This window comes from Schistocerca piceifrons, chromosome 2 (genome assembly GCF_021461385.2).
Source record: "Schistocerca piceifrons isolate TAMUIC-IGC-003096 chromosome 2, iqSchPice1.1, whole genome shotgun sequence".
In the NCBI taxonomy this organism is placed as follows: domain Eukaryota; kingdom Metazoa; phylum Arthropoda; class Insecta; order Orthoptera; family Acrididae; genus Schistocerca; species Schistocerca piceifrons.
Genome location: NC_060139.1, coordinates 1,102,681,896 through 1,102,707,975, shown reverse-complemented (window position 1 = coordinate 1,102,707,975; position 26,080 = coordinate 1,102,681,896). Strand labels below are relative to the sequence as shown.

The 26,080-nt window shown below is 40.9% G+C and overlaps 2 protein-coding genes across 4 annotated transcripts in view; one reads left to right on the top strand and one right to left on the bottom strand.

The window, feature by feature from the left end:
• The window catches only part of LOC124773595 (ragulator complex protein LAMTOR2), a 46,335-nt gene extending 22,010 nt beyond the window's left edge, over nucleotides 1–24,325 (bottom strand). The window contains exons 1-2 of the mRNA XM_047249415.1: nucleotides 24,157–24,325; nucleotides 10,933–11,095 (exon numbers count right to left, since the gene is read on the bottom strand). Of these exons, the coding sequence (XP_047105371.1) occupies nucleotides 10,933–11,095; nucleotides 24,157–24,224 (231 nt within the window). The 5' untranslated portion in view covers nucleotides 24,225–24,325. The remainder of the gene's footprint in view (nucleotides 1–10,932; nucleotides 11,096–24,156) is intronic.
• Nucleotides 24,326–24,399: 74 nt separating this feature from the next.
• LOC124773559 (diphthine methyltransferase) overlaps nucleotides 24,400–26,080 on the top strand; it is a 152,398-nt gene continuing 150,717 nt past the window's right edge. For 2 of the 3 annotated variants that reach the window (XM_047249414.1, XM_047249412.1), the window contains exon 1: nucleotides 24,506–24,662. The gene's annotated coding sequence lies outside the window, so the exon portion shown is untranslated. The other variant, XM_047249413.1, reaches the window with a different exon arrangement.

Here is a 26,080-nt window from a genome sequence, read left to right as displayed (position 1 = left end):
TTTGCCGTGGCATACGGAGCTCCATCGCAGTCTTTAACACTTGTAGCATGCCGCGACAGCGTGGACGTGAACCGTATGTGCAGTTGACGGACTTTGAGCGAGGGCGTATAGTGGGCATGCGGGAGGCCGGGTGGACGTACCGCCGAACTGCTCAACACGTGGGGCGTGAGGTCTCCACAGTACATAGATGTTGTCGCCAGTGGTCGGCGGAAGGTGCACGTGCCCGTCGACCTGGGACCGGACCGCAGCGACGCACGGATGCACGCCAAGACCGTAGGATCCTACGCAGTGCCGTAGGGGACCGCACCGCCACTTCCCAGCAAATTAGGGACACTGTTGCTCCTGGGGTATCGGCGAGGACCATTCGCAACCGTCTCCATGAAGCTGGGCTACGGTCTCGCACACCGTTAGGCCATCTTCCGCTCACGCCCCAACATCGTGCAGCCCGCCTCCAGTGGTGTCGCGACAGGCGTGAATGGAGGGACGAATGGAGACGTGTCGTCTTCAGCGATGAGAGTCGCTTCTGCCTTGGTGCCAATGATGGTCGTATGCGTGTTTGGCGCCGTGCAGGTGAGCGCCACAGTCAGGACTGCATACGACCGAGGCACACAGGGCCAACACCCGGCATCATGGTGTGGGGAGCGATCTCCTACACTGGCCGTACACCACTGGTGATCGTCGAGGGGACACTGAATAGTGCACGGTACATCCAAACCGTCATCGAACCCATCGTTCTACCATTCCTAGACCGGCAAGGGAACTTGCTGTTCCAACAGGACAATGCACGTCCGCATGTATCCCGTGCCACCCAACGTGCTCTAGAAGGTGTAAGTCAACTACCCTGGCCAGCAAGATCTCCGGATCTGTACTCCATTGAGCACGTTTGGGACTGGATAAAGCGTCGTCTCACGCGGTCTGCACGTCCAGCACGAACGCTGGTCCAACTGAGACGCCAGGTGGAAATGGCATGGCAAGCCGTTCCACAGGACTACATCCAGCATCTCTACGATCGTCTCCATGGGAGAATAGCAGCCTGCATTGCTGCGAAAGGTGGATATACACTGTACTAGTGCCGACATTGTGCATGCTCTGTTGCCTGTGTCTATGTGCCTGTGGTTCCGTCAGTGTGATCATGTGATGTATCTGACCCCAGGAATGAGTCAATAAAGTTTCCCCTTCCTGGGACAATGAATTCACGGTGTTCTTATTTCAATTTCCAGGAGTGTATGTTAGTTAACACTTCCGTAAAGCTACACGATATGGCCAGCGCCTAAAAATCAAATTTATTTTTAAACTTTGTAGCCACTGAACACCTCATGAGTAGCTTTACTTAAAATATGAACCAATGGATTTTAATGTGATTTACACTGGCGCAGTAACAAATACCTGCACATGGGTTGGATTTTATCATTTTACATACGGTGTTCACATGTGTGAAAATTGTGCCCCCTTTCTGCCAAGTTCATTTTAACCTTTATTAGAAATACTATTGGATGATGCTTCATCAACAATTACGGGCGGAAAATAGGATATACGAGTACAGTTTTTCCACTGAGGCCGAGGTAACTTGAAAATGCCCATGGGGGAAAACTAGCTAAAAGTAGCAGCATTAAATAGAGTTTTTATTTCATAAATAAAAACAGCATACACAGGCAATGGCTTCCTCAATAAATTTGCAGCAGCTGTGGACCAATATGTACAAATGGGCATTTCCACCATCACTACATTTAGATTTACTTTTAAATGTCTCCTACAAGGAAGGCAAATAATGTCAGACATGTGGGGGGGGGGGGGGGGGGTTGTCACCAAATGATACACTGTTTGTGTGTAAGATTTTTCTCAAATCAGGCCCGTGCAAGAGATTACCAAAATGAGATTCTGCAATGATGCCGGACAGGTTGAGACGTGGCTGCTGACCAGGCACTGCTCCAGTGTTCGCCACAGCTGTCAGACTCACCTTGCAACTTTCTCTTATGGGGTTACTTTGAGGATAGTGTTGATGTTCCACCACTACCACTAAACATCAAACACTTGTGACAGTGCATTACAGCAGCTCCTCTTACTGGCACAGTTGATATGCTGGGCAGGGTACAGGGAGAAATGGACTACTGTTGTGTCTTTCAAATATTGTAGCATTTGTCATGCTGTTATAGATCATTTATCTGCTCCCCCTCCCTCCCAAAAAGAGGGGGGTGCAGAATTTAACATCCTCATCTGGATGGAAATATCACCATCAAGCACAAAAGTGTCGCAGAGATTTTCAGCTAACTTGAGTGGCAGACACTGCAAATGAGACATTCTACATCAGTGTGGTTTGGTGTTAAAATTTCAATAGAGCTTGCTTCTAAATATATCCCCCAGCACGAACACAAACGTAAAACAGAGATTCCAGCTGACTTTGAGGCCTGCCGACAAAAAATTCCTAACGAATGGGAACAGGCAAAACTGACAGCGATACACCGAGAACCTTCCACCAAACCATAAGAGGGCTTGCAGAGTGTAGATGTACGACACTTGTGACAAGCTCTTACTCCATCAGATAGCGGAAAAATTAATAATTTCAACCACAGCATTTTCACTAGGTCTCTTGGTGATCAAATATGTGCAGAGTAAAAGAATTTCTTCATTAGGATTCACAACCATAAATACAGTGCACTAATAACCGTACCATCTACCTCAGTTTGACAGCAATGACCACTTATGAGACTTCACAGATGTACATGAAATGTCTAAGTATTTATGAAGCAAATGAATTAGCTTGTTCGTTATCTGCCATTATGCTTTTTTCACTACTGTTAAGAATATTCCACGAATTATGCTTTAAATAAACGACAAATCAATTTTCATGTGTTGCCACTATTATCTGAGTAATGAGTCATGTTATAGTAGTGCACGCTTTATATGACAAACCTGAAGGACTTGACAATATTTTTCTTAAGCAACCTCTGTACCTGGCTGGTTACTTCTTTGAACTAGACAGGAGTCTATCTGTCACACACACAATACCTTGATTCCAGATGTCAAGGATTCCTTCCATGCTCTTGACACTTCCCCTTTCAGCTTATATTCAATCCCTTGAGAAAATAAGAGGGGCAAACAAATAGAAATTAAACCCTATGCTTAGAATTTCTGCTTCCAGAACTGTTTCCATTGTTTCACCTGTAAAGTTTACCTGAATATTCCTAGCCAGTCCTTGTTTGCAATTCCATTGTGTTTTTCCTTTTCCACAAAAATCAAAACCGCAAATGTTTCCCATCTCCCATTACACCATCAAGTGTTCCCTCTTTTCTCCTTTCTCGATATGTGGAGATTCTAGCTACATGTCCTGCCCATCTCCATTTCCTTTCAAATACAATAATAATTACTTATTCCATTCCAGTGTATCTTTGATCCATTTCTTTAGTCTCAAAAAAATGAAATGACTGTATGGCATTCATTGGCCGGGATATCCCCTTCGAGGTATGGCCGCCGTATTGTCTTTAGTCTCTTGTCACTCCCAGTAACTACCAACTTTTTCCTTTCCACTGTTCTCCATACTCATAACACAATTTCTGGGCTGTTTGCAAATGTGCTCTGTTAAAAGTTCTTCCATTTCTTGTTCGAGTGTATCTGCACCACAGGCAGACACTACAATGCTATCAGAATGTGTGTCAAGTTCATGTATGTATGGTAATCCGCAGTCATTGCCACATCTGTAATTTCTTTACGACTTCCAAATAATTCAGAGCACTGCATCCGTTTCTAAAGCTTCTTTGTTCTTCTGTTTGATTAAAATCTATTCTTTTAAATGTGGTGGGTGACAGATATACAGGGTGTATGTAAAGTCCGGTAACGCTTTCAATTAGTTAATGCCCAAGAATGAAACATTCTACAGAGGTCATACATAATGCATTTTGAAGAGAACTTCAAGTATTTTTTACAAACATTTGATATGCAAACCACGAATGACCCGGCAGCCGTCAATACGGTAATCGAATTCTAGCTATACCTGTCCCAACATGGCATCGTCGACTGTGGCAGTCTATTCCTGTGTTCTCTCCCGGAGCTCTGCTACATAACATGGTAGAGGCAGTACACAGACCAAATCTTTAATGTGACACCACATAAAACTCACACAGAGTGAGATCTGGTGATCGGCGAGGCCATTTCATGAAACAGCATCTATACGGCAGCTCCGTGTTCACGTACCCACGAACTTCATAATGAAAAATGGGATGGAGCCCCATTCTGCTGAACTTTCAGGGTTTCTCTTCAAAATGGTGTATGATATTTTTACGATGTTTTGTTCTTGTGGAATAAATAATCGCAGGTGTTTCCGGACTTTATGTACACCCTGTATAGTTGTTATATCGTGTCTGGCTCCTTTCTTGTGTTGTTGGATGAATGTAAATCTCCTAGTTTTTGGGAATAACTTTTTTCACAATCATTACACAATTTGAAAAATTGTTTATAGAATATCTCTGAAAATTTCGAATCATTTCATTCAACTCAGAACATTGTTGGCATGAGCCAAACCAGCAAATGACTGACAAGATCACTACAGGTACAATGGAAACTGCTGAGCTCTGAATACAACCTTATACATGAAAGCTCTTTAAACAATTTTTTTTTTTTTTTTTTTTTTTTTTTTTTTTTTTTTTTTTTTTTTGCCAATGGAAGAAGGAACAGCAACCAATCACAAAATCCATTGTTTTGCTACAGCAGATCTAAATTTCAGCTATTGCATAGTCATCTTCAGTGCTACAAATTACAAAACAGGAGAATCAGGAACAAATACACTCCTGGAAATGGAAAAAAGAACACATTGACACCGGTGTGTCAGACCCACCATACTTGCTCCGGACACTGCGAGAGGGCTGTAGAGGGCAATGATCACACGCACGGCACAGCGGACACACCAGGAACCGCGGTGTTGGCCGTCGAATGGCGCTAGCTGCGCAGCATTTGTGCACCGCCGCCGTCAGTGTCAGCCAGTTTGCCGTGGCATACGGAGCTCCATCGCAGTCTTTAACACTGGTAGCATGCCGCGACAGCGTGGACGTGAACCGTACGTGCAGTTGACGGTCTTTGAGCGAGGGCGTATAGTGGGCATGCGGGAGGCCGGGTGGACGTACCGCCGAATTGCTCAACACGTGGGGCGTGAGGTCTCCACAGTATATCGATGTTGTCGCCAGTGGTCGGCGGAAGGTGCACGTGCCCGTCGACCTGGGACCGGACCGCAGCGACGCACGGATGCACGCCAAGACCGTAGGATCCTACGCAGTGCCGTAGGGGACCGCACCGCCACTTCCCAGCAAATTAGGGACACTGTTGCTCCTGGGGTATCGGCGAGGACCATTCGCAACCGTCTCCATGAAGCTGGGCTACGGTCCCGCACACCGTTAGGCCGTCTTCCGCTCACGCCCCAACATCATGCAGCCCGCCTCCAGTGGTGTCGCGACAGGCGTGAATGGAGGGACGAATGGAGACGTGTCGTCTTCAGCGATGAGAGTCGCTTCTGCCTTGGTGCCAATGATGGTCGTATGCGTGTTTGGCGCCGTGCAGGTGAGCGCCACAATCAGGACTGCATACGACCGAGGCACACAGGGCCAACACCCGGCATCATGGTGTGGGGAGCGATCTCCTACACTGGCCGTACACCACTGGTGATCGTCGAGGGGACACTGAATAGTGCACGGTACATCCAAACCGTCATCGAACCCATCGTTCTACCATTCCTAGACCGGCAAGGGAACTTGCTGTTCTAACAGGACAATGCACGTCCGCATGTATCCCGTGCCACCCAACGTGCTCTAGAAGGTGTAAGTCAACTAGCCTGGCCAGCAAGATCTCCGGATCTGTCCCCCCATTGAGCATGTTTGGGACTGGATGAAGCGTCGTCTCACGCGGTCTGCACGTCCAGCACGAACGCTGGTCCTACTGAGGCGCCAGGTGGAAATGGCATGGCAAGCCGTTCCACAGGACTACATTCAGCATCTCTACGATCGTCTCCATGGGAGAATAGCAGCCTGCATTGCTGCGAAAGGTGGATATATACTGTACTAGTGCCGTCATTGTGCATGCTCTGTTGCCTGTGTCTATGTGCCTGTGGTTCTGTCAGTGTGATCATGTGATGTATCTGACCCCAGGAATGTGTCAATAAAGTTTCCCCTTCCTGGGACAATGAATTCACGGTGTTCTTATTTCAATTTCCAGGAGTGTATAAGACAGCTGACAACATAAGAACCACACACTTACATACCTTATAACAATAGGAGACAGTCTAAAATGTCACACAATAACCAAAATATTGGCTAGTGTACAGCAGAGCATGTAAGGCTCAAACATGAACTGATACTGCTACAACATGGTTAAACAGGAAAAACGCATGTCAGAGCCACGTGGTCTCTCCATAGAGGTGCAGGTGAGTAGTCAAATCATAGTAAAGGCATGTGATTTTTAATTTTTTTTTTTAATATACTGAACAATAAACTACAAGTAACAGTAAAATCATGGAAAGCAAATCACATGTATTAAGCCATAAGTGTAGACTGCTTGTCGACAACAAGTACAGGATAGTACGTCTTGTGTTTTTGTGTTACAGGCTAATGGAAAAAGATTCATTTACAATTACATACAACATGAAAATTACAATGTTAAAATAATATAATCTAAATTTAAAGGAATGAAAGTAGTAGAACAAAACATGGCATGCCATCTCTGGCCATAAACTAAAATCGTATAACTCAAAAATACCTTAGTGTCATTGCTGGGCTTACAGTATAAACATGTGGACTAATGTAGCATTATAATAGCAAAAGGTCAGTGATGCATAAAAATAAGAAAATAAAGGAGTGAAATGTTACAATCCAACACTGTGTGCCCTCTTTGGATGTAAACAAAAATCTTTTCTTGTTAGTTATCAGTCTTCTGACTGGTCTCATGTGGCCCGCCATGAATTCCTCTCCTGTGCCCACCTCCTCATCTCAGAGTAGCTCTTGCAACCTATGTCCTCAATTATTTGCAGGATATATTCTAATCTCTCTCTTCCTCAACAGTTTTTGCCCTCTACAGCTCTCTCTAGTATCATGGACGTCAGGCCCTGTCTTAACTGATGTCCTATCATCCTGTCCCTTCTCCTTTTCAGTGTTTTCCACATATTTCTGCCTCTCTGATTCTGTGCAGAACCTCCTCATTCCTTACCTTATCAGTCCGCCTAATTTTCAACATTCATCTGTAGCACCATATTTCAAATGCTTTGATTCTCTTCTGTTCCAGACCATGTTTTACTACTATACAATTCTGTGCTCCAAATTTCCATTCTCAGAAATTCCTTCCTCAAATTAAGGCTTATGTTTGATACTAGCAGACTTCTCTTGGCCAGCAATGCACTTTTTTCCAGCGCTATTCTGCTTTTGATGTCCTCCTAGCGCTCAGTCTATGACTGGTTATTTTGCTTCCACGGTACCAAAACTCCTTGACTCCATCTACTTTCTGACTATCAACCCTGATGTCAAAGTTTCTCATTCTCATTTCTGCTACTTCTCGTTACTTTCATCTTCCACCAATTTACTCTCAGTTCATACTCTGTATCCATTGTCAATTTCGTTCAGCAGCTCATGTAATTCTTCTTCACTTTCTTTCAGGATAGCAAAGTCATCAGCAAATTGTATCATTGATATTCTTTCACCCTGAATTTTATTCACTCCTGAACCTTTCTTTTATTTCCATCACTGCTTCTTCAATGTACAGAATGAACATTAGGGGTGAAAAACATCCCTGTCTTATATTCCTTTCAATTCGAGGACTTCGTACTTGGTCGTCCAGTCTAATTATTCTCTCTTGCCTCTTGTACATATTATACATTATCCATCTCTCCCTATAACTTACCCCTATTTTTCTCAGAACTTCGAATATCTTGCACCATTTCACATTGTCGAATGCTCTTCCAGATTGACATATCCTATAAACGTGTTGATTTTTCTTTTGTCTAATTTCCATTATCAACTGCAATATCAGAATTGTTTTCCTAAATCCATACTGATCATCATCTAACATTTTCAGTTTTCTTTTCCATTCTTCTGTATTTTGCCAGCAACTTGGATGCATGAGCTGTTAAGCAGATTGTGTGATAATTCTTGCACTTGTCAGCTCTTTCAGTCTTCGGAATTGTGCAGATAATATTTTTCTGAACGTCACCAGGCTCATACATTCTATACACCAACGTGAATGGTCATTTTGTCGTCACTTCCCCACAATGATTTTAGAAATTCTGATGGAATGTTATCTATCCTTTCTGCCTTATTTGATCTTAAGTCCTCCATAGCTCTCTTAATTTTTGATTCTAATACTGGATCCCCATCTCTTCCCTGTTGACTCATGCGTCTTCTATTAAATCAGATAGGTCTTCCCCCTTACAGAGGCCTTAAATGTTTCCATTCCACCTATCTGCTCTCTCCTCTGCATTTAACCGTAGAATTCCCATTGGATCCTTAATGTTACCACTCTTGCTTTTAATTTCACCAAAGGTTATTTTCACTTACTCCTTGTACTACAACTGCATTCCAGCCCCCATGACTATTAGATTTTCATCTCCTTTTACAGCATCTGTGATTATTAGATAATAATAATTGCATTAAGTGGAAATGTTGTACCTGTAAGATTAATTAAAATCATTTTTCCCATCTGACAGACCACATGTGAGGTCCCTGTAAGTACCTTTAACACTTCCCAGAATAATGGCTTGCCAACAAACAATTAGCAGCCATTTTCTACACGTAGATCACTACCAAGGGTAGCAAACTTCTATAGAGCCTTCAGTCATTCCATTACACAGTCTAATATGAATAAAACTGGCATGTCTGCAATAATATTCACACAGTCACGAATTAGGTATTGCGAGCATGTCATTCTAGTAACGGAGTACTAGTCTACTCTCATTCTAAAAAATATAAATAGTTTTCTCTATGTAATCCTCCCCCTCGGTCACCGAGGGAGAGTTATACACTGTACCTGTTTTATTCCACATGTTTTTACTATAAGCCCACAGATAGCACCAATATATTTTTACAATCGGTATGATTTTAGTTTATGCTCAAAGAGGATACACAATTTTTTTATTGTAATACTTCATTCCTTTATTTGTTCATTTTTTATGTGACAATGGCTAGATTCATACCTTTTGACATTTTAATGCTGCTTTATTCCACTTGTTTAGACTGTAAACCAAGAGATGACATTAATGTATTTATACGAGTCGTATATTTTTTGTTTGTGACCAAAGAGGGTACACCAAGTTTTACTGTCTTAGTTTCATTTCTTTACATTTTAATTATGTTAGTACATTATTTTGACATTGCACTTTTGGTCTTGTAAGAAATTTTAAATGGATCTTCTTCCATTAGTTTGTAATGCAAAAATACATGACACACTATCATGTACCTACTATCACTAGCTGGGCTACACTTATGGCTCCACACGCGATTTGCTTTCCACGATTTTACCATTACTTGTGGTTTATGTTCAGTGTCATCTAAAAAAAAACTAATTTTTCAAAATTATATAGCTTTATTATTATTATTGAACTATCCATTGGCACCTTGATAGAGTGGCTCTGACTTCACAATTCTTCCTGTTCAACTATTTAAGCAATGGCTTCAATTCATGTTAGACCCTTGTATGGTCTACATCAACCAATATTGTAACAATACGGGAGAAGGAAAGTTGCTACTCACCATATAGCGGAGATACAGAGTCGCGATAGACACAATAAAAAGATTCACACAATCTAAGCTTTCAGCCATGAAGGCCTTTGTCAGCAGTACACACAACACACAACCACACACACACACACACACACACACACACACACACACACACACACACACACACACACACACACACACACTATCCTCAGAATCACAAAAGTCCTATCTGAAAGGAGGATGCAGCTGAACTTTAATAAAGATCATCCAAGGGGTGTGTTTATGTGCAATATAAAGCAGATGTTGCCAATGCACCTCACTGCCAAGGTGGAAACAGCTAATGGGACAACAGTATAAGACAGCCTATGTTCAGCTGAGCTGTGAACCAGATGATGCTCTTATGCCAGAAAATACCAAATACTTTCACCGCATAGGGTGCCCTTCCTTCACATTCTGCTGTTGCCACATATTACATTTCACAAACTTCATTGTCAAATCTATCAAGACCAAACATTTCTTAATGCCTCATGTAAACAAAATGGTGGACGTAAATAACAAGTCAAAATCAAATTCATGTAAAATACACGGCATAACGAGAATAATTCTTATTCTCGTAACCTCTGTGTCACATCACAAGCAAATCTTGTGATCTAACCTCGACCTCTGCTGGAGACCAGTCTGTCAGCCCAACCTAAAAATCAAAGAACAAATATTGTCTTTGTTTTGTCTACTTCTGTTTGTGGATGCATGATGTCCTGTCCCACATCATTACATCACAAGTCAAAGCTGACATCTGGTATTGGGATCTTCAAATGACTACACTGTTAATGTCAAAATGGTTATTAACAAATTCTGAAATGGTTATTAACGAATTCATTTCAAATGCTGTTATACAGACTGATCTTTAGCAATGCATGAGATTCAGGTTGAATCAGCGGGTTATAGTCTCGTTGAGAGTTGGTGAAGCCAATGAATGTGAATATAGATTCAAACATGAATGTGAAGTTTTCATTATCTTTATACAAATCACCTGTTCCACCACCTAGATTTGCTATGATCACCTGTGACAGACATTCCAAACATACACTTCAAGTCAAAAGGAATTAATGGATACCAAAAGTTTTACACTGTATTCTATAGTACCATACAATATAGAAATTAGAAAGTAATATTAAATTAAAGATATTAAGTAGCAATAAACTTTCAGAAGTTTAAAGAATATCAGATATGAAAAGAATGAAACACGAACTGTGCATTCCATTAACACCAGCTGGAGATTGTCTTCCTTGAACGCATTCCTTCCATTCTTCTCATATGCTGACCAAATGTTGCTCGCAATTGCCGCTGTCACTCTTGCATCCCTGTCTCCATAGCCACTGTAGGCCAGAAGAGCACCTTCATGGTTCAACAGCCTGAAACACAGTGCAGTGTTGGAGAAGAAATAAAAAGCAATGGTAAACAGCTTTTGTATTTAAAAAAAAAAAAGAGAGAGAAGAAGAAGGGGAGAGAGAGAGAGAGAGAGAGAGAGAGAGAGAGAGAGAGAAGGAAGGAAGCTGTTACCCAGAACTATACATGAAAATACATCTAACTGTAAAAATAAGATCATTTATAATGTGCTTGCCACTTACTGACAAGACATTCAGTTTTTTTTCCCCTTTCTTTGTGGTTGGTACTGCTGACATTGCTGTAAATGTACTACGTGGAACCGAGCGAGGTGGCGCAGTGGTTAGCACACTGGACGCTCATTCGGGAGGACGACGGTTCAATCCCGTCTCCGGCCATCCTGATTTAGGTTTTCCGTGATTTCCCTAAATCGCTTCAGGCAAATGCCGGGGTGGTTCCTTTGAAAGGGCACGGCCAATTTCCTTCCCCATCCTTCCCTCACCCGAGCTTGCGCTCCGTCTCTAATGAGCTCGTTGTCGACGAGGCGTTAAACACTAATCTCCTCCTCCTACTACGTGGATGTATAGTAGCTGATGAGGTGAACACCAATACACCACAACAAAAGCCATAGCAAAACGATCAATACTATACTATCAGTCACCTTCAATACGGAAAACTGAGTTACCTGCTACTTGCACCTGTGACACCACCAGCCACACTGTGCCATGCTGTACTTTCTGCATACAGCCTAAGCATGAATCTTTAGAACAAGTAATTCAATGTGAGTGAAACCAAGTAATAATTGGATTCATTTTGTCTGCTGCACGCAATGCTTTAAATTCTATTTTTTGTTTCTTTTTTTTTTTCTCTAACCATCTCAGAAAGAATCAAGATAATGATTTCTTTCTTTCTTACTTTTTAATTGTTTCTGTTAGCTTTTAACCTTCTCTTCAATCTTTTCTGGTGGTAGTAATTTCGCATTTACTGTCAGTACCTGATGAACTGAAGTACTCCTTGAAAATAAATAAATATCCCAAATATAATAGTGGAGATAGCCGTACCGTAGGTGCAACCACAACGGAGGAGTATCTGTGAGAGGCCAGACAAACGTGTGGTTCCTGAAGAGGGGCAGCAGCCTTTTCAGTAGTTGCAGGGCCAACAGTCTGGATGATTGACTGATCTGGCCTTGCAACACTAACCAAAACTGCCTAGCTGTGCTGGTACTGTGAACGGTTGAAAGCAAGGGGGAACTACAGCCGTAATTTTTCCTGAGGGGATGCAGCTTTACCGTATGGTTAAATGATGATGGCGTCCTCTTGGGTAAAATATTGCAGAGGTAAAATAGTCCCCCATTCGGATCTCTGGGTGGGGACTACTTAAGAGGACGTCGTTATCAGGATAAAGAAAACTGGCGTTCTATGGATCAGAGTGTGGAATGTCAGATCCCTTAATCGGGCAGGTAGGTTAGAAAATTTGAAAAGGGAAATGGATAGGTTAAAGTTAGATATAGTGGGAATTAGTGAAGTTCGGTGGCAGGAGTAACAAGACTTTTTTGTCAGCTGAATACAGGGTTATAAATACAAAATCAAATAGCGGTAATACAGGAGTAGGTTTAATAATGAATAAAAAAATAGGAATGCGGGTAGCTACTACATACAGCATAGTGAATGCATTATTGTGGCCAAGATAGACACGAAGCCCATGCCTACTACAGTAGTACAAGTTTATATGGCAACTAGCTCTGCTGATGACGAAGAAATTGAAGAAATGTATGATGAAATAAAAGAAATTATTCAGATAGTGAAAGAAGATGAAAATTTATTAGTAATGGGTGACTGGAATTCGGTAGTAGGAAAAGGGAAAAAAGGAAACGTAGTAGGTGAATGTGGATTGGGGGTAAGAAATGAAAGAGGAAGCCGCCTGGTAGAATTTTGCACAGAGCACAACTTAATCATAGCTAACACTTGGTTCAAGAATCATAAAAGAAGGTTGTATACATGGAAGAATCCTGGAGATACTAGAAGGTATCAGATAGATTATATAATGGTAAGACAGATATTTAGGAACCAGGTTTTAAACTGTAAGACATTTCCAGAGGCAGACGTGAACTCTGACCACAATATATTGGTTATGAACTGTAGATTAAAACTGAAGAAACTGCAAAAAAAAAAAAAGGGGGGAATTTAAGGAGATGGGACCTAGATAAACTGACTAAAAACCAGAGGTTGTAGAGAGTTCCAGGGAGAGCATAAGGGAACAATTGACAGGAATGGAGGAAAGAAATACAGTAGAAGATGAATGGGAAGCTTTGAGGGATGAAATAGTGAAGGCAGCAGACGATCAAGTAGGTAAAAAGACGAGGGCTAATAGAAATCGTTGGGTAACAGAAGATATATTGAATTTAATTGATGAAAGGAGAAAATATAAAAATGCAGTAAATGAAGCAGGCAAAAAGGAATATATATGTCTCAAAAATGGGATCAACAGGAAGTGCAAAATGGCTAAGCAGGCATGGCCAGAGGAGAGATGTAGAGGCTTATCTCACTAGGGGAAAATTAAAGAGACCTTTGGAGAAAAGAGAACAACTTGCATGAATATCAAAAGCTCAGATGGAAACCCTGTTCTAAGGAAAGAAGTGAAAGCAGAAAGGTGGAAGGAGTATATGGAGGGTCTATACAAGGGCGAGGTACTTGAGGGGAATATCATGGAAATGGAACAGGACGTAGATGAAGATGGAATGGGAGATATGATACTGCGTGAAGAGTTTGACAGAGCACCGAAAGACCTCAGTCGAAACAAGGCCGTGGGAGTAGACAACATTCCATTAGAACTACAGACAGCCTTGGGAGAGCCAGTCCTGACAAAACTCTACCATCTGGTGAGCAAAATGTACGAGACAGGCGAAATACCCTCAGACATCAAGAAGAATATAATAATTCCAATCCCAAAGAAAGCAGGTGCTGACAGATGCGAAAATTACCGAACTATCAATTTAATTAGTCTCGGCTGCAAAATACTAACGTGATTTCTTTACAGACGAATGGTAGAAGCCGACCTCAGGGAAGAGCAGTTTGGATTCTGTAGAAATGTTGGATCACGTGAGGCAATACTGACCCTACGGCTTATCTTAGAAAATAGATTAAGGAAAGGCAAACCTATGTTTCTGGCATTTGTAGACTTAGAGAAAGCTTTTGACAATGTTGACTAGAATACTCTCTTTCAAATTCTGAAGATGGCAGGGGTAAAATACAGGGAGCAAAAAGCTATTTACAATTTGTACAGAACCAGACGGCAGTTATAAGAGTCAAGGGACATGAAAGGGAAGTAGTGGTTGGGAAGGAAGTGAGGCAGGCTTGTAGCCTCTCCCCAATGTTATTCAATCTGTATATTGAGTAAGCAATGAAGGAAACAAAGGAAAAATTCGGAGTAGGTATTAAAATCCATGGCGAGGAAATGGAAACTTTGAGGTTTGCCGATGACATTGTAATTCTGTCAGAGACAGCAAAAGACTTGGAAGAACAGTTGAACGGAATGGACAGTGTCTTGAAAGGAGGATATAAGATGAACATCAACAAAAGCAAAATGAGGATAATGGAATGAAGCCGAATTAAGTCTAGGAAATGAGACACTTAAAGTAGTAAAGGAGTTTTGCTATTTGGGGAGCACAATAACTGATGATGGTAGAAGTAGAGCGGATATAAAATGTAGACTGGCAATGGCAAGGAAAGAGTTTCTGAAGAAGAGAAATTTGTTAACATCAAGTATAGATTTAATTGTCAGGAAGTCGTTTCTGAAAGTATTTGTATGGAGTGTAGCCATGTATGGAAGAGAAACATGGACGATAAATAGTTTGGACAAGAAGAGAATAGAAGCTTTTGAAACGTGGTGCTACAGAAGAATGCTGAAGATTAGATGGGTAGATCATATAACTAATGAGGAAGTACTGAATAGGATTGGGGAGAAGAGAAGTTTGTGGCACAACTTGACTAGAAGAGGGGATCGGTTGGTAGGACATGTTCCGAGGCATCAGGGGATCAACAATTTAGCATTGGAGGGCAGCATGGAGTGTAAAAACTTAGAGGGAGACCAAGAGATGAATACACTAAGCAGATTCAGAAAGATGTAGGCTGCAGTACGTATTGGGAGATGAAGCAGCTTGCACAGGATAGAGTAGCATGGAGAGCTGCATCACACCAGTCTCAGGACTGAAGACCAGAACTACAACAACAATAGTGGAGACGAATTTGTAGTGTGACACTATCTCATACTTACGAGTTTCTCACCATAGTGATGTAAGTTGCAATGATGGGAGAAATTTCACCATGGGAGTATTCTAAGGTGCCAATTGATAAATGAAAGAAGTCAGTTTTAAAATACTTGTCTGACCAATTCTTGGTTACTGTTTGTCAGCTTGGGATCCTTAACGAGTCAGATTGACTGAAGACAGAAACGATTCAAAGGAGCTGTACATTGTGTCAAAAGTCAATTTAGTCACTATGAGCTTATCACAGAAATGGTTAATGAACAGCATCAGAAGTCATTTCAAGAAACCTGCTGTGCCTTATACTCCAATTAAAAATACACTGTGATTAATAAAGTGCAGTGGGTTGGGGGAGGAGGGAGGGGACAGACAGCCATGGAAGTCAACACTCTACAAGTTTCTACGAAACTGGCAGCACAGTAAGCAGGTGGCACTTGAGAAAGAACTAAAGTTGCCTGGCAGCTGGCTCCTACCACACGACTTACTGGAACGTCACTAAGAAAGTAATTTTAGTTGGAACTTATTTTCTAAAATGCATTCAGAAACATATTACTTTCTCCTCACATTATGAGCACAGTGCCAAAACTAAGATGTTCAGGCTCTTAGAGGAGTACTCTTAGAGGGTACTAAGAGTTTTCTTTCATGTCTGCCATCTGTGAATGGAACAGGAGTTGGGAAAAGAGTGGGGACTGTGGGTGGGGGGCGGGGAATGATATGTTTATCCTATGATGCTCCCTCTGACACTGAATGTATGGTGGTGGGTGGGATACAGATATGGGTGTAGACTGTTTGTGGACTAGAATGTCAGTCCTAATCCTCACACAGCCATAATGGACACTAGTAATAAGCATTAGTGAGAAGGCAGCTTATGTAGATGCAGCTGTCAAAATCATGTAATCGGCAGCAATTTTAAGTATATGGCTACTAAATGGAGTACACGTGACTTACAGATATCACAAGACTGCACTAAAACTGCGGATTAGTTTTAAACTTATCTGTAATGCGCCTTGGAGGCACTAACGCAAGTGCTCTTCGTTACATCTGCACCTACTTTCCACAAGTCACCATACAGTATGTATTGACAGTAATCCAACAACTGGACATTAAATTCTGTGAATCCCTCAGTACTACCTGACAGGATTAGGTTATGTACTGCCCTATCCATTCCTTCCTTGCGATAATCATCATCAATAACAGCAGAGACACAATTGTGTACTAGCCCTCCAAACAGTTACAAATGTAGCACAGATTTATGCTTTGTGCATTACACTGAAGAAGAGTCTACACGTAAAAGGCAATGGCACACTGTCATATTTCGTTTTACAACACATGCAGGCAGTCTGCTATCACTTACTTCCTACACAGTGACAACAAATTCTGACAGTGGCCAAATTTGACAAAATATGTTATCGACATGTTACACTTGCTGGGAGTTTATGAGGTAAACTGAAGGGTTGGTTGCAATGGCAAGACAGGGTAACCTGTTCACACATCCAAAACAAAGCATAAGCATCACCTACAGCCAAGACAATGAAACAAATCAGCAGTGGCATGGTAATGAGTTCAACAGGAGTAAATCAACTGGGCATGATAGTACTCTTGCCAAGCAGCCAGTCACAATCAACAGGAAAATACACAAGACAATTTAAACAGTTTCCTTCACAAGAACAACAATCACTGGTAAAGCCTCCATTAACTTGGCAGTCTGCAGCAGCGGTCGCACAGGTCAACAGTGTTCACATGCTCGCCTGTGCTCATGGATGGCTGTAAATCGAAATACTGAATCATTCGTGTGCGATGTCAGTTTTGATCCACGATATCATCAAAATAGTGGACACAAGCACCTCATTTTAATAAAACACAGCAAGTACGATTGCAATTGTGGCTCGTTGCTATTGCAGTCATACAATACTACTTTCCCGTACATTAAAAAAACAAGATGCTAATCTTTACACCACTTTGAAGTCCTGTAGCGGTCTGTTTGAATAGTTGTACAGCTTTTGCATATGCTACATCAGTGACTAATATCTGCAAATGTCTGATGTTACTACTAATACAGTTTGCCATCCGAGAGTACATGTACGGCCTCACTATGAAGAAATACCCAGCAAAGTCACATTTTGTTTGACGTCACGTATAATGAGGTGCCTTAAACAGAATTACCAACATACCAACCAGAATGGATTCCAAAAACATCAATCAAGTGAAACCGAAACTGTGCTTCCTCACATGACATGCTGAAACCCATGGTCGATGTATTTTCTGACACCTGAGAAACATTTTACTCAGTACTGCTACAAGATTTCTTAACACAAGTATTGTCATACATAGTGCTACTTAAATTTGACCAGAGTGAGTGTTTTTCTGGAGGAGACTGTGTTATCTAGGATGGAGAGACATCGACAGAAGTGAATGTAATATCAGATGTACCCCAGAAAAGTGTGTTGTGGCCCTTGTTGTTAATGTATTGCATTAATTATCTGACAGAAAATATTAATGAGATACTCAGACTTCTTGTAGTTTCCTACCGCGATGCACTATTTGAATAGCATTGCATTGATATTAAAATTATATCTTTTTCAAACAGCTCCGTTTATGGAATCAATATACTAAAAATAAGAATAATCTTCACGAAGATTTTTTTTAAAAAAAAAAAAAAAAAAAAAAAAAAAGTGTCATTATTCAGGACACACTTTTCAATAACTTATACTGTGCTATAAAAATACTACATAAAACTACTAAAATTTTTAAGTTCGGTTTCAGAGGATCCTAAAGGATTTACTGGTATTGCTTCAGTACTGTGTATGTAGTCACAGGATGTAGAATGATGCTTCCAGCACTTTTACCATTTGACAGATTGTACAGGCCTTATCCTGCATTGTATTCACTAGTCCACATTATGCACCCCAGCAAGATTATTAGATGTTATGATTTTAATACACGATGGGAGCATGTATTTGCCTTGACTATTTTTCTTGCATATGACGAGAGCAATTTATTTCTGCAGATGTTTTATCATCATCAATACTTGTAACCTGCTTATCTTTTATCGGCCAATCTGAAGATGCCTTGAATAAGCCGAAATACCTGTTACTGATGAATAAATAAACAGTAATTTCAACATCACAACTGAGACTGTTCCATTCTCCTCACAGCGTGTGAAGTAACTTAATGCAAGATCTGTCCCATACGTCCTGCCACCACCACATACAGTCACAAACACCGCCTACTTGTGAAACCAATCATGTGATCTACAAGCTAAGCTGCAACCACTGTGTTGCATTATATGTGGGCAAGACAACCAACAGGCTGTCTGTCCACACGAGTGGCCACCGACAAACTGTAGTCAAGAAACAAGTGGACCAAACTATTGCTGAGCATGCTGCCAGACATGAAACCCTTCATTTCAATCACTGCTATACAGACTGTGCCGTATGGATCCTTTCCACCTACACCAGCTTTTGTGAATTGCGCAGGTGAAAACTTTCCCTGCAATACATCCTACATTCCCATAAGCCTCAACCTTTGTTAGTCACTGTTCTCACCCGTCCCTGTTTCCATTCCAGCACCACACAGACGTCATTACACTGCCACACCAGTCTTTATTTCTCTCCTTTTCCGTTATTTCCCCCATCCCCTCTCCACCTCTCCCCAGCCCTCAGTCTAACCCGCAGCACTTCACCGCCACTCCCACCATATTATCCCTCCCTCTCCACACTCCAGCCTCCTCCTTACCCCCACCCAGTTGCCACTCCCATCATGCACTGGTGCTGCTGTTCACAATGCGGTTTTAGTTGCCTGAGACTACAGTTGTGTATGAGAGTTGCATCTGAATGTGCACACGTGCATGTGTGTATTGTTGACAAAGGCCTTAACGGCCAATAGCTATAATTGAGAGTCTTGTTGCGCCTATCTGCGACTCAGCATCCCCGCTGTATGGCGAGTAGCAGCTTTTCTTCTCACAATGTTGTTACATTCCGTCCTGCATTTTTCACTGATTTAATTAGAGTACATTATACAGATTTCTGTACAACAACGAGTAATGCCAAAAATTAACACAGCACATGAAGGAGAGGGAAAGACGAAAGGATGTGGGTTTTAAGTCTCATCCTTTCGTCTTCCCCCTCTCCTTCCCTCTTTCCTGACGAAGCAACCATTGGTTGCGAAAGCTAGAATTTTGTGTGTATGCATGTGTTTGTGTTTCTATCGACCTGCCAGCGCTTTCGTATGGTAAGTCACATCATCTTTGTTTTTTTATATATATATATATATATATATATATATATACAAATGTCTGCTTGTGTCTGTGTATATATATATATATCCACACAGACACAGACACACATATGTGTGTGTGTGCAAGTGTATACCTGTCCTTTTTTCCCCCTAAGGTAAGTCTTTCCGCTCCCGGGATTGGAATGACTCCTTACCCTCTCCCTTAAAACCCATATCCTTTTGTCTTTCCTTCTCCTTCCCTCTTTCCTGACGAGGCAACCATTGGTTGCGAAAGCTAGAATTTTGTGTGTATGTTTGTGTTTTTTTGTGTGTCTATCGACCTGCCAGCGCTTTTGTTTGGTAAGTTTCATCATCTTTCTTTTTTTTATATATATATATATATATATATATATATATATATATATATATATATATATATATATATATGGCTGGTTGCTTCTCTCTATTACCAATATTCTGTATAATACTGTACTTTTCAAACAGCAACTTTTTCTATTGGCATAATTCCTAGTTTTGGAAGCAATTATATCAATACGATTCTTCAGTTTCTCCTGGCGTATTTGTTGCTCGAACAGTCCACGGGTATACTGTCTGTTCATAGTGTCCAAAGGGCACAATATTTCGGCGATCAGACATGTTGCCATCGTCAGGTGCGCTGACTAACTGTTCATCAGCGCACCTGACAATGGCAACATGTCTGATCGCCGAAATATTGTGCTCGTTGGACGCTATGAACAGACAGTATACCCGTGGACTGTTCGAGCAATTATATCAATATTATAACATACTTCCACTCAAAAGTATGACGACATTGCCTTCCGAGATAAGCATTAGTTAACAGCTAATGACTGTACATAATCAAGTTGTACTAACTATGGCATTCACTTAGTCTTCTGTAAATATCTCTGAGGTCTAAGGCATTAAGAGCAGTTTCACATTAAATAATCTGCTAATGAAATGTATCATAAATAATCCATTACAATTTGGAAACAATAGTAACTATACTATAGGGGCAAAAATTTATGATACTCATTATTTAAGCTGTCAGTGTCTCAGACAGTTCAACGTGCAGCCTAAAAATGTCTGACCACTTGCCCAATAATAAAACAGTTAGCAGAGCAAATTTTAAAAATTATTTCACACAGGGAAGGTCTGTTCTGTTGTTTTCAGTTCGATTATGGCTTGATGCAATTCGCCACGCTACTCTATCCTGTGCAAGCCTCTTCATCTCCACATAACTACTGTTACCTAGATGGTGGTTATAATTAAACTTTCAGAAATTGAGCCAGTGTATACACAGAACTGTTTACCATATGTGTACCCAACTTTGTAGGAATGATGTTCAGACCGTGCACTGTGGGATACGCATTGCTAGTAGGTTAGTGTCATGACCTGCTGTTAGATCAGTGATGCAGCATTGAAGTAAGCATCAGTTGTGGAGAGTCAACACAGGTCTGGACAAGGCAAACACGACTGTATTCATAGAGCTGTTTTGCTAAAACAGTAGCAATAATCCTGCTGCTCTTCACGAGTATCGATGCATGGAATGAATACACTGACATCCTCTTTCTACACTCCAACTGAAGAACATTATTTGAAAGTTCGAATTAACTGGTGATTTGGGAACTGCTCTTTGGAATGGCTGATGGCCAATTGTGCCATAAATTGTTGAAGACGTGGCTAAGAATGCTGGACACAACACAGAATTTCCAAGCAGTGCACGAGCTGTGTCATGAAAGCTTAACATTCTATTATCCACTGTTCAAAAAGTGCTCTGAAGAATTGTGAAATAGTATCTAGTGCGGTTTCAGGCTTCAGTAGGTGCAGGTGGTTGTAACATTGAGCAATATTTGTAACCTATAATGCAAACATGGTACACACACAACAAATGTTACCCTCTCATCGGGAAACTGATTTTTTTTCTTTTTTCAATGGTTTATTCATTATTTCCTGTTCTATATGTCCTTAACAAGTATTTCCATGAAGTTTCATTGTTCTAAGATCACTCTTCTTTCATGGGAGTTCTTTCAAATTGCATAAGATTAATTATAGGCTTTGGAATCCAGTTTTGTATCCACCTCTGTCTCCCTTGTGGCATGGTGTACTGTCATCCATAAAAGTTCCATGAAGTCCAAAAATGAATACAGTTCTCCAAGTAGCTGAACATAATCATTTTAAATCAATGGTCAGTTTAATTGGACCAGAGGACCTGTCCATTCCACATAAACCTGGCCCACAACATTAAGGAAGTACCACAAGCCTGCACAGTGCCTTGTTGACAACTTCGGGGGGCCTGCTGCACTACAATCGAACCCTAACATCAGCTCTAACCAACTGAAAACAGGACTCATCTGACCATGTCACAGTTCTCCAATCGTCTACAATCAACTGATACTGTCACGAAGCCTGAAGAAGCACTGTAGGCGACATGCTGTACGCAAAGGCATTCACACTGGTCATCCGACGCCACAGCCCATTAACGTCAAATTTCACTGCACTGTCCCAATTGATACACTCAGTGTACGTCCCGTGTTGATTTCTGCTGTTATCTCATCCATTGTTGCTTGTGTTTTAGCACTGAGAACTATATGCAAATGCTGCTGCCCTCAGTTGTTAAGTAAAGACTGTCAGACACTGTGCTGACCATGGTGAGAGGTAATGCTTGAAGTTTGTATTCTCAACATTGTGAGTCTCAGATTATTGAATTCTCAAATGATTTCTGAAATAGGATATCCCAAGAGTAACTCCAACTACCATTCTGCAGTCAAAGTCTGACAATTCCCCTTGTCCAACCATGACCACAGCATAAATCTTTTCACGTGAAACACCTACGTACAAATAACAGGTCCACCAATGCACTGTCCATTCATATCTTGTGTACGCAATACTACCACCATCTGGATTTGTGCATATGATTCGCACCAGCTCTATGTATATTCTTGTGTTTAAGTTCTGTCATCAGACCTACTCCTGCTTTAAATTTATTTGATTCTGTATTTATAATCCTGTTCTCACCCGATGAGAAGTTCTATCCATCTTGTCACCAAACTTCATTAATCTCCATTATATCTATCTTCAATATATCCATTTCCCTTTTTAAATTTTCTTACCTATCTGCCTGATTAAGGGATCTAACCTTCCCCACTGTAATCCACGGATTTGCAGTTTTGTTTTTCAAAATGTTTTCATCCTCCTAAGTACTCCCTACCTGAATATCCAAATGGGGAGCTATATTACCTCCAGACTATTTCACCGAAGTGAATGCCACATTATTTAACCACACAGTAGAGTGACATCTTCTGGAAAAATATCAGCTCCCAGCTGTTTGCAATGCCAGCTCAGCAAGGCCACATTGGTTGATGTTACAAAGCCAGATCACTTAAACCATCCAGACTGTTGCCCCTCCAACTACTGAAAAAGCAGCTGACTTTTTAGTAACCACTTAGTTGTTGAGCCGTTCAATAAATACCCTTCCACTGCAGTTACACGTATGGTATCATTGACATACCCAAGTCACACCACCATGACATAGTTCGTTGTTCATGGAGGTGGTGACCTACACCATAAATGTACAATCTACTGCAGGTAATGCACACAATATAGCAGGCAAACATGTTCTATTAAATTCGCTCTTCACTATTAACATGAGAAGTACAAAGACTGAAATGTAAATTGATATTGAAATTTATAGCACTGTGTTATATGGTGACCTGTGAATGGCCAGCACACAGCACTGCACTGCAATACAAATATACCAGTAGGACCTACATAACACGTGTCAATTTGTTTCACACCATTGCAACAGATATTGTACATATTCTTCATGCAACATTTAATTAAGTTACCAAACAATATGCCGGCACGTATTACTGGATAATGTAAAAGCTGTGGAACCTCTTGGCCACTAGATCCGGAAAAAAAAGAGAGAGAGAGAGAGAGAGAGAGAGAGAGAGAGAGAGAGAGAGAGAGAGAGAAGAAGAATGTGGAAAAGTTTTCTATACCATATAGGATCAAGATGTACAGGTAACACAGCATCTCTTCCTAATAAACTCTTTAACTGGTCAGTCACTTGCAGATTACTGGTGTGATAGCACTTAGCAGGTTACCTACGGTACGTTCTACTACTCTAGAAGAATGTGGTTAGAATTAGCGTGCCAAATACGAAAACCAGAAACCATTTAGCATGAAATTTACAACTTAAATAATGGAGTGCTAACGAGTTCTATTACAGCACAGCTCTAGCCAAGGGTCATTCCCTGTAGCTCACATGACTTACATACCATTTGTATTTTGCAACAAAGGTAGTCAAACGTGTTACGTTACTAACAACAGCACAATTAGTACATTCTGGTCTCTTTCCTAAAATAATTATAATAGGAGAACCTGTAGAACTTTTGGATCTTCTTCGCGATAAGGTTAAAATAAGAAGTGTTCTCTATCCTTGTAAAAAGAGATCTACAGATGAATAAAGCTGCTTCTGCTACTACTACAACTACTACTAACTAACTAACTTACAGCATATTCTCCACTACTACTAACTAACAAAGTTTCAACGTATTCTCCACTACTACTACTACTAACTAACTAACTTACAGCGTATTCTCCACTCCGCCGGTATTTGCCTGGCTTAAAACCTGCGTTAAAGCTTTAGGTTTCAGCATTTTTGTATACCACTATCACATCTCATACACAACCGGATTCGTCAATCACCAAACATAACCGCGTGACTTTTATCTCGCTGCCGATGTCAAAGATATCACAATACTTAGTTTTTAATAGCATCTTTGTTCGACGCACTCAGTTGCTGAAGGAATGTTAACGACGAAGCTACTGAATTGCTTTCCACATGGCACCGTTGATGGCGCTACTGTGCTGCTGTGGCGTTAGTCATGTGTTAATTATTATTTTTATAGAGACAATTTACAGTAAAGTACGTTCCTTTCAATTAAGGATAACCCATATTAACACTTTTCGTGAGCACACATTTAAGAACATTTTCAGATACCTTACATATATGTGTAACTGATTTTTGTCTTGATACTTCACTACCGTAAAGTTGTAAACTATCGCTGAAATTCAAACGGCTGTTCATCACTAAGGTACGCTGTTTAAAGACTGAATGAAACTACTTGTAATGGTGTGTTGTCAGTTCTGTAGTGCCTGATAAACCGCACAGGTGTTGATTTGTACGTGCTTCTGTTTCTTTTTATCCGCACTTGCTACTCTTCAACGGAAAATATCTGTCGTGAATACCACAGCATTCGCATCATGATGATGGATGATGACATTCAAAGTGTGGACTCACCAATGACGCCAAGTGCAGCGGCAACAATGATGCTTCCAGCTGATCTTATGTCATCTCCAGGAGCATTTCCCACAGCTCTTGGAAGCGGAGCCAACGTTCTCAGACAGCATCCAGCGATTCCTCCAGCGCCTCCCGGGCAGTCGAAGTATGCCCAGTTGCTTGCAGTTATTGAAGAAATGGGAAAGGATATCAGGCCAACTTACGCCGGGAGTAAGAGTTCCGCAGAGCGACTGAAAAGAGGAATAGTCCACGCACGAATCCTCGTACGTGAATGCCTGATGGAGACCGAAAGGAGTGCGAGACAATGACCCACGGGAATGCCGGACGTTTCATTTGATGCTGTGTTACACAATTTACTTGAAGAATACATGCACAAAAAGTAACGTGCCGAGGGATTACAATTACCAATATAAAATTATTTTGAAGTGGAAACTTTCCTGTATTTGTTACTGCTTTCAACGATCACACTCGAGCGATATTACTTTGCGCACTGTTACTTAGTACATATTTAGTTTTCTCATCAGAAAGCGACAATGTTTCAATGACTGGTTTTACGCGGAGTAGAAAAAAAAAAAAGAGGACGAATAGTTGTGTGTTGCCCTCCGAAGGAAACTGTTTTACATAAAGGAAGCAATGTGTGATTTGCGAAATCTGTTCCTAATGCGAAAGTAGCATTAAATTTCCTAGCCACGAAGGTAGTAAATATATTGGACTTACATAATTTGATATCATAATGCAATGCATGCTATAACATATCGGTGGAAGTTCGTTACAGAAATAACATTATTTTAAGGAATCTCAGATGTGCAGCTGTCTTGTTATTGTCTGACAGTTTGAGTCCTATGATGATGATTATAACAATTGCAGTCTGTGCATTTGTATCATATAATATAAATGTATGTATATGCTTCACAGAATTAGGGAAATAGTAAAGTTGATACCGCATAATGTAGTATTTTATTTTTGTGCTGAAGTTTCATATGATTCAGTCAGCAAACAGTATGTAGGCGGGTATCAAATGTGTGTGTTTGTGCCACTTAAGTGTATTTTGTAAATAGATCTCTTCTTCAGGACTATGTGGTTTAAGTTTACTTCCTGTGCTGCATAAGGGATTTGGGTAGTTGTTGGATCCAGAAAATGTAAAACTACTTTATAAGGAGAATTTTAAAATGATATTAAAAGATGAGAGATTTACTGACAGTTGGTGCAACA